The sequence below is a fragment of the Cyphomyrmex costatus genome, unplaced genomic scaffold (genome assembly GCF_001594065.2).
Source record: "Cyphomyrmex costatus isolate MS0001 unplaced genomic scaffold, Ccosl1.0 scaffold94, whole genome shotgun sequence".
NCBI lineage: Eukaryota > Metazoa > Arthropoda > Insecta > Hymenoptera > Formicidae > Cyphomyrmex > Cyphomyrmex costatus.
The window spans coordinates 32,506-42,948 of record NW_017280528.1 but is presented as its reverse complement, the minus strand read 5'-3'; the positions used below and the strand labels follow the sequence as shown (position 1 = coordinate 42,948).

The 10,443-nt window shown below is 31.4% G+C and overlaps 1 protein-coding gene across 2 annotated transcripts in view; it reads right to left on the bottom strand.

Annotated features, from left to right (window-relative positions):
- The window catches only part of LOC108782003 (protein RRP5 homolog), a 13,300-nt gene extending 3,931 nt beyond the window's left edge, over nt 1-9,369 (bottom strand). Inside the window, exons 1-2 of one of the 2 annotated variants that reach the window (XM_018550149.1) lie at nt 9,190-9,369; nt 8,587-8,646 (exon numbers count right to left, since the gene is read on the bottom strand). In XM_018550149.1, coding sequence (XP_018405651.1) covers nt 8,587-8,646 — 60 coding nt within the window. In that variant the 5' untranslated portion in view covers nt 9,190-9,369. Of the gene's footprint in view, nt 1-8,354; nt 8,476-8,586; nt 8,649-9,189 lie in introns of those variants that run through there. The other variant, XM_018550150.1, reaches the window with a different exon arrangement.
- Nucleotides 9,370-10,443: the final 1,074 nt, after the last annotated feature.

The following is a 10,443-nucleotide window of genomic DNA, read 5'->3' as shown; positions in this document are numbered from 1 at the left end:
GAATGACCGACCTCTGCGGATTCATTCGGGGGCTTCAGGATAGGTTGTGTGTGACGAGAAAAGACCCCAGCTCCAAGCCCAGCGCTGTCGGTCCACTTTAAGGGGTGCCTCATCGCGATTTTCTATTTCCCATTTGAATAATACGGGGAAAACGATTTTTTCCGGTTTCGATGAGTTGCCTCGTTGGAATATTGCCATCTGGAGATTACAAATGTTTGGAATTTATAATATGGTAGTCAATTGACATGAAAAAATTTAGTACAACTCACTGTCAAGTGATTGAAGTGATAGGATTGACGTTTAGAATTGAAATTTTCATTTTTCTACCCTAAATTCTTATAGATTCGCAACTCTATCGGTTTAAAAAAATTACAAAAAATTTGTGGACCCTCAAGAATGCTTAATTCCTAGCTTCAAGTTGTATTTTTTCCTATTAGAGCTATTTTCCGACAATAAAAAAATTTATTTAGGCGAGAAATATTGCTGAAGTGATTTTGCACTTCATATTATTCAAATAATAACACTATCCGACACTGATTTTGCCTTTGACAAGCATCATTTCCAAAGTATTTTTTTGTGCTGAAAACGGTGGCACTTCCAGAATTTTCCTTTCCCGTCGCATTTTCGAACGAATTGAGGTTAAATAACTGACGAAATAGTATTTGAAGATCAATAGATGAATTGTAAAGCTTCAAAACAGCTTTAATATGAGATCTTATTTGCTACGAAAAAAAAAATTCATGCAAAATTCAAGAATTGTTTCCCAAAGTAAAAATATTTATTTAGAAGCTCTACAATTTATCTGTCGAGGGTCCTGATCTTCAATTAATATTTCTTCAGTTATAGCTGATTAGAGGAGGAAAAATGCCTATCTTTTGCGGATTTTTCCGTCTAACTCATTTCGCTCAATAGCTAGGGAAATGTTACCTATAAGAAAGTTGTAGAGCTTAAAAAACCTACAATTTAACTTCTTAGTCAATTCGATTTAATAAAAATTGATGCCAAGAGATCGTTTTTACCTTTCTTTTTTAACAAAAATAGATTTTTTTTTTCAAAAACCCCCAGCGATTTTTTGGTTTTTAGGCTCAAAATGTTCGTACGGTGTCCAGGAACAATGTCCCGTTGAGAAAACCCATATGCACGAAGGTTTGAAATAAAATTGGTTTCGACGCATCGTGTTCTCGATCTTTGCGTTCTCTATCGATCTTTCTCAATTCTGCCGATCTCTATCGATATCTCTCGATCTCAAAATCGATTGAGAGTGTTTTATGTCGTTTCTTCCAATGTGTTCTAGAATTACAAATTAGCAAATACACATGTGAGATTTAATAAATTATTTAAAAAAATAACATATAAGGGGCATTCGTTATTATTATTATTAAATCTAATTCAGCAACCCGAAATTACCTTTATATATCATGTGACATAAAAATGTAAGCATTTTAATGCCATATTTCATGTTTCAGTTACACTTACCAGTCGTTTTTGGTCAGTCATGTTGAAATTTTTAATTTGGACACTCGGCATTAAAAAGTAGACAAAATTTTCTGTAATTTACGTTTCCAGTTTAAAAAAAAAAACAAATGGGCATGGGGGGTGGGGGGTAACGATGAGAAAGAACATAATTTTCCATAATTTTCATAAGATAATTTATCCGAGCCTTGAATTGTATTCCTTTTCTTCATTTTTAATAAATTAATGCATTATTATTTGAAGATTATAAAGTGCAAAGTCACTTCAGCAATATTTCTCGCCTAAATAAATTTTTTTATTGTTGGAAAATAGCTCTAATAGGAAAAAATACAACTTGAAGCTAGGAATTAAGCATTCTTGACGGTCCACGAATTTTTTGTAATTTTTTTAAACCGATAGAGTTGCGAATCTATAAGAATTTAGGGTAGAATAGTGAAAATTTCAATTCTAAACCTCAATCCTATCACTTCAATCACTTGACAGTGAGTTGTACTAAATTTTTTCATGTCAATCGACTACCATATTATAAATTCCAAACATTTGTAATCTCCAGATGGCAATATTCCAACGAGGCAACTCATCGAAACTGGAAAAAATTGTTTTCCCCGTATTATTCAAATGGGAAATAGAAAATCGCGATGAGGCACCCCTTAAAGTGGACCGACAGCGCTGGGCTTGGAGCTGGGGTCTTTTCTCGTCACACACAACCTATCCTGAAGCCCCCGAATGAATCCGCAGAGGTCGGTCATTCGTCAACACAGTCTATATATACATATATTATGATATATCGAAATATAGAGAAACTATGTGTCCAGGTATTCACTACCGAGGAATTAAGTGTCTAGATGTTGTCTATATGTTCGTCGTCGAGGAAGTAAGTGTCTACGTATTTGATTTCGAGGAAGTGAGTGTCTAGGTGTTCGCTGTCGAGGAAATAGGTGTCTAGGTGTTCGCATTCGAGGAACTCAGTGTCTAGATGTTTGCCTTCGAGGAAGTGGGTGTCTACGTATTCGACGTCGAGGAAGTGAGTGTCTAGGTGTTCAACGTCGAGGAATTGAGTGTCTAGGTGTTCGCCGAAATCGATAAATTTAAGCATGATAAAGATCAGAAGCAACAACCAGAAATCTCCCAAATAGATAAAAACTCGCCTGTTTCAGCGAATGTCTCGACTTTAACAACGTCCAAAGTCACATGTAAGCCTCGGAAAGTTAAAAAGTTAATTAATTATGCCGAATTCACTGACGAGTGGAACGCAACAAATGAAACGGGAAGAGAAAATTCGGTTCCAGAAGAAATTCTCGATACCGACGATGAATCTGCGGTTTCGACGTGGAACAGGGGGAGTAGAAAAAAACCAAAAATAAACTTCTATTTTAAATGCCCGAAAAATATTGCGATCAATTGTCAGAATTCTTCAAGCGGAGGTCAGACCCAAGCTCAGAACCGCGAAGACGATAATGTTGAATTACAGAAGCCTCTTTCATTGAATATTGTTCATTCTGATCCAGTGTCTATTCAGGCGGAAAACAACCTGCTAACTAAAACAGAATTTCCGAATGGGTTCCCAAAATTATACCGAAATGTTTTCGGAATCATAATTGATGAAGCAAGTTTCAAAACGTTGCGACCCAACATGTGGTTCGATGATAACATAATCAACGCTTATTTGGCAATAATAAGCACTGAAGCTGTATCAAGGGGAAGAAAAGTGATAGCATTCGAAACATTCGTAGTGGAATGTTTTGTCCGCAATCAAGAAATTAGTTACGGATACCAGAAATGGGTGAAATGTGCTTCCCTTTGGTCACATGACGTATGGTTGTTACCCGTGTTTAATAACAACCACTGGACTCTCCTTCTCGTGCTACTGAAAGAACAAATGTTGCTCTACTTAGACTCTCTCCATATGGAACCCCCGAATTAATAAAAAATACATGCGCATTCATGAATGCATTCGTAGATAACGATGTTATCATAAATTGGTCTCAATGGAAACTGTTCATCGCGAAGGATAACCCCTCGCAAACCACACACAATAGTAAAGGTGGAAATTGCGGACCACATGTACGTACATGGGCCCACATAGTGTGTACAGGAGCACGAAAACCCTTCTTAGAAAAAGATATGATTCATGTCAGAAGAAACATAACACACGCACTTATGTTCCATGTGGTTGATGAAAAGAACGACAACCAAAGAGCCAAATTGAGGAAATATTTATTTCAACCACAGGAAACGTACCAAAAACCCGAAGGCACAAATCCGATACCGATCATACGGAAACTGCCGGAAAAATTCAAAACAACGCTCGATTTTTGCAGTTCACTGTTTGAAATTTAATAATAATGTCTAGTTTTTAAGCGATACCTACAGTATGGTATCAAAGAGTATAAACAAAAAAGAAAAAAAGAAAAAAAATACAAAAGATAAAAGCCAAAAAAAAATTAAAAAATTTTAAAAAAAATAATATACGAGAATATATATTTAATCAGCATGAAAGCATCACATTACAGATTACTCGTAAAAAAAAGAAGCCAGAAAATCGGAACCTCCACGTGGTTGGCTCTGGGTCACGCTAAAACCGAAACACAAATTGTAGTTCTTATTTCCGAAAATGTAACAGTTTACTAAACCTCCTTTGATAGGGCTGCGATTTTTCCCCTTGACGTAAATGCGGTTTTTTTTAGTAAAAATGCGGTAATTCATATTTTCGAAAATGTTACAATTTTCGAACCCTTTCAAAAATCATCTCAGTCAATTCTGCATGAAAGGAAGTAAATTTTGTGCAAGTTTGAAAGGGCTGCGATTTTTCCCCTTGACGTAAATGCGGTTTTTTGAGTAAAAAATGTCGTAATTCTTATTTTCGAAAATGTTACAATTTTCGAACCCTTTCAAAAATCATCTCAGTCAATTCTGCATGAAAGGAAGTAAATTTTGTGAAAGTTTGAAAGGGCTGCGATTTTTCCCCTTGACGTAACTGCGCTCCAAGTATTCTTTTTTGAATTTTATTCATGAAGTTCAAATCTTCCTTCGTAGGCTTCGTTAATTGTTTTTTACTCGTTTGCGTGGTTAAATATAGTTTTTGAATTGGAAATATAATTTTTCTATCCTTTTTCAAACGGTCTTTACATTAATTGTCGCTAAAAATGTTACGAGGGGCCCTTAGCGTTCTACGCCAATGGATTTTCGCGTTGGCTGCTGGCGCGCGGCTGCCAACTTCAGCGTCGTATAAAATTATGCCAATAAAATATTAATATAAAAAGTTTTAATATATGGATATCTAGATATACATATTAATTTAATAAAAATACAAATTCTAATATTTTTACTCTTAACAAGCAACTTGAAGCCTTTAAAACAGGAGAGCAAGTTTATGCTTAGGATAAGTCCACTTAACGTTTGCAACGCTCGCGAGTATCATTTTATCCTTCTTGTCATCAAATATTAAATAAGGATGAGATAATATGCACGTTTGTTGCAAACGTTCAATAGAATTTTTATTAAATGGAAGTGCACCTATAAAGTATAATAACTTATGTATATCTAATATAAACTATGTAAACTATGCTTTATGTATCATTTATGTAAATAATCTATGAATCATCAAAGCCTATGTTCTTTATCTATTGGACTGTATAAAATTTCTATTTTCTTTATATACTTTTATTTATTAATATTAAAATCAAAAGGTAATTATTGAGAATTATTTCCTCATCTTAAATTTTAATAAAAATATACTTATTTGTCACTTAAAATGAGAGCATCTAGCAGAAAAACGTAACGATCAGCCTCAAGAAACTATAAGCGTTAAAGTTCGAGAGTTTAGAAATTAAAATATCTGTCGCATACTGACTAAAAAGTTAAAAATACACAAGATTCGCTATAGATTTACTGATTTTTGAATCACGAAATAATATTATTAATTTTAAAAATAAGAAGAAGGAGCATATACCACACGCTGGTTAAAAGTAGCGAAATTCTCGTATATTTAATACAACTAAAATTACATAATTATAAACGTTTCGGTCATTAATGTGACCATCTTCAGTATATAAAGAAAACTTATAATTTAATTCCCCTAATATATTTTAAATAAAACTAAGTGCTGGGGCACAACTTATCACATGTTTGTCAATTATTCTATAATATAAGATACTCATCAGTTATAATTTGTCAATTTTAAAGTCAATTCGCAAATAGAAATGGTGTCAAATTTAAAAGTGAATCGCATACAGATCATATCAAAACGTAACAGTATACAATATAATTTCCTTCATGTCCTTACAAATCGGATAATGAGTTTGTTAAAGTATTGGCATCGACCATGATTTGTTCTCAAATCCAAACTGTGGATCGAAACGTAAGAAAAATTGTACATTTACAATAAATCAAAGTTTTACACACATCAACATCCTGTGTACAAGACTCGATTTGGCACGTCTCTTCCTTTGATTATTATCAAACGAGTCATTGGTATCAAAATTTTATATAAATTTATCAATCAGAGAGACTTTACATAAAAATTTTGATGGTGCCTTTAAAACAGAATTGTACTATACAATATTTCAAAATTACATTTACATTGAATATTTATTATGTATTATTTATGTTAAATTGATATAAATTTTTTTATATAGATAATATAAACAATACAAAATATATAAATTATTATAAATTAATCTATACAAACAAATAATTAAGTTTTATGATTGTTAACATATCTGACTTTGGTATAATTATTTATCATTATTTATAAAATCGCTTTCTTCAAAATCGCTTTTAATATAAAGATACTTATTCAATACATTTTCACTCAAAAGAAAAACGTGATGATGTATCTTGCGGAACAAGTTAAAATTTGAGACTTTAGAGATAAAGATATCTGTTAACTTGATACAACGCTATGTATATGTACTTTAACATTAATTAATTCTTAAAAAGAAATATTCTCTGCTTTAAGTACACAAATGCACTACTTTAAGTATACAAATTTACTGCTATAAAAACACAAATTTACTGCTTTAAAAATAAAAATTATATAAAAAATTTGTACTTTAAGGCAGTGAATTTGTATTTTTAAAGTAGTGAATTTGTTTTTAAAGCAGAGAATAGTTTGTTATTTAAAATTTATATCTTTTTAATTTTTTTTTAAATATAGATTAAAGTTTAACATTTCTTTAAAATAAACGCTGTAACTATAAATTTAGTCTGTTTAAATTCCTATAAATTTTGAAAAATGTTACAAATGTTCCATATAAAGTATTATTTAATTTATTAATTAAAATTAATAATATTATTTCGTAATTCAAAAATCAGTAAATCTATAGCGAATCTTGTGTATTTTTAACTTTTTAGTCAGTATGCGACAGATATTTTAATTTCTAAACTCTCGAACTTTAACGCTTATAGTTTCTTGAGGCTGATCGTTACGTTTTTCTGCTAGATGCTCTCATTTTAAGTGACAAATAAGTATATTTTTATTAAAATTTAAGATGAGGAAATAATTCTCAATAATTACCTTTTGATTTTAATATTAATAAATAAAAGTATATAAAGAAAATAGAAATTTTATACAGTCCAATAGATAAAGAACATAGGCTTTGATGATTCATAGATTGTTTATATAAATGATACATAAAGCATAGTTTACATAGTTTATTAGATATACATAAGTTATTATACTTTATAGGTGCATTTCCATTTAATAAAAATTCTACTAAGTTGCTTGTTAAGAGTGAAAATATTAGAATTTGTATTTTTATTAAATTAATATGTATATCTAGATATCCATATATTAAAACTTTTTATATTAATATTTTATTGGCATAATTTTATATACAAGAATTTTGCTGTATAATTATATAGATGCAGTTGATAATACTTTTATTTTAGCCATTTAAGGAGAAGCTTAAACCCAAGAAGCATAAAACACAAACAAAGAAAGAAAATGTAATTGTAAAAGACACAAATTTTATTACTACAACTGCAGATCGATTATCTAAAATCATGCTACAAGAAGGACTGATAATTCTTGGTCGGATTTCTGAAGTATCAGAATATGATTTGATAGTATCTTTACCAGGTGGATTTCAAGGAAAAATACAAGCTACAAATCTCGGTCAATCTTACACGAATTTGTTGCAAGATATAATTAATGCAGGAGTTGTTCAGTCAAATGAATTCAAACCTTTACCAGATTTGTTTAATCCTGGTGATTATGTAACATGTTATGTGAAAAGTTTAAATTTTGAAGATAATTGGTTCTGTAGTTTATCTATAGAACCACAATTAATAAATCAGAATGTTTATGCTAGTTATTTTGCAAAAGATATGAAAGTAGTTTGCACTGTCAAAAGTATAGAGGATCATGGTTACATAATTGACATAGGTGTAGCTAATGCTGTAGCATTTCTTTGTACTGAAGATATCGATAAAGGAAAACAATATTGTAAATATATATAACTAATTTTATATAATTTAATATCATATCTATTATTAAATGTTTGCTAATACCATATATTATGTAGTTCCAGGTACTCAACTTTCGTGTGCTATCAAGAAAATAGCAAAAGTAGATTCTAGATTTATTATTAAATTATCAACTAAAAGAAAAAAGATTGATAATACCAAAGTATGACATAGCGTCTTTAGATGTTTTAACACCAGGAACAAAATTGTCGCTTTGTAATAAAGGTGCTTTCTAATGGCCTGCAAGTTAGGTTTGGGGAAAATAACGTTGGATATATAATCAAATTTATTTGAATAATCCTTTATCTACATATGTAAATAATATGGAAGTGATTGGCACATTATTATATATATTACCAACTGTGAAATTAGCATACTTTAGTTTGTTGACTGATGTACCTGAAAAGGATTACCTGTTCGTCGACACGTCAACGACTATTTTCCCGATTTAACACCTTATAAAATTCAAGATTCGATTGTACGTCATAATGACGGGAGTCGAATCTGACATTATGCCGATTTGTATGCTAAAGTCTGCATTCGAAATTCCAAAAAATAAGATTGTAACAGAATTTCTTAAAATATATAAATTAAAATAGATTTAATTCAGAAATAAAGAAACGAAGATTGAAATTATATACTTACATCTATTGATCTTTTAATTTCAGATTTTTTTCCTCCTCGAGGAAAATTTTCCAGTGTCATCTATAAAAATAGTTTAAATAATTATTATTTATAATTGATCACAAAAAATTATCATTAAATTGATTCTACATTGAGTTGGCCGATAGTTCTAAATCTTATCGATGAATATGGCCAACAATCAAATTGTACAACTTAATAACAAGATTACCAATTTTCTTAAGATTGACTAAATTCAACTTTATTCCTTCCCATTAATCAAACTAAACAATCTGCTGTGTAACTTGTAGATGCAAAAAATCATAGTTTCTAATCTATTTAGGTTAAGACTAATTAAAACTAATTAAGACTTAAGATTTCCAACTACTAATTCATGTAATTTTAGAATTATAATAACTAAGATCTGTAATGTATAATATAATATTTAAAAAATATTCTCACCTCAAGATGCTGAATTAATAATTATAAATTTGAAATATTTTTAGAAATATTTTATTGCAATTATATATATATATGTATGTATAATATGCTATGTTTAAATTTATCAAAAGATACGATAGTGTCTCGGCGTTAAGATATATAAGCGCAGCTTATCATATAAATTACCTTAGCTAATATTGGTAAAGATCAAATGGAGCGTGATCACCTCAAAAATCAATGAAATTATACTCATTCAACGATTTTTGTATAAAATGATAGAATCTGGTAGAAAAAAGTGTCGTTCTGCCCTGCAAACCGAAATATTAACCATTAAAGTTCACGACTACTTAGGTTAGGAAATCTATATCACACAATACTACCCACGCTGCCCGCTGCGATGCGAGCATGCGCTGTGATCTTATTTTCATACTCTGTGGCCACTGGCCACATGCGCATGCGTTTTCATAAGTACGCGCCCGAAAAAGAAAATAACGCGAAATTTGAAAAGTTAATTTGTTTTCTACTGTGGGTGCTTTCCGAAATTTGCTGATAATGCTCCCTCGTAAAAAAGTACTACTAGTGTCACTGTTGGTACGAGTAGTAATCAGTAGTAACACTGCTCGTGACTAGCATATATGTAATACTACTATATGGCTAGTGCCTATAAGAGGGAGTGAGAGGAAGCGGTCCCAGAACCACGGTGCGGGAATATATATTTCCCTCTCTTTCTAAGATTACTTTGAGTGTTGTGCGCATACGTTGGATTGATCGCATCCGCCAATAGGAAAATAGAGTGCGATCAGTGAGATGACGCGAACAGGTTATGCTCGTTAAGGTACTTTTTCATGCGCAGCACGCTGCAGTAGCAATTCGTTACTATTGGTTAAGAATTTTATGTAAGCTAGACGACGCACTTCCGGCGCAAAATACATTTTGCTGCAGTTCGTTGAAGTTGAACCGAACGAACAGCAAACAGCAAGCGGCAAAATCGAGAAAGCGTACAATATGTCCGTCGTTTCATTATGAAAATATTATTTATTGCAATAAATATTAGGAAAATAAACGAAAAATGGCTTCGGATAAGGTACGGATACATGTTCGTAAATTAGATCATTTTATACTTTATCACAAATTTGAAAATGTAAAGTGTAAAGTATAAAATGATCTAATTTACAAACATTCGTACCTTATCCGAAGCCATTCTTCGTTTATTTTCCTAATATTTATTGCAATAAATAATATTTTCATAATGAAACGACGGACATATTGTACGCTTTCTCGATTTTGCCGCTTGCTGCTTGCTGTTCGTTCGGTTCAACTTCAACGAACTGCGGCAAAATGTATTTTGTGCCGGAAGTGCGTCATCTAGCTTACATAAAATTCTTAACCAATAATAACGAATTGCTGCTGCAGCGTGCTGCGCATGAAAAAGCACCTTTA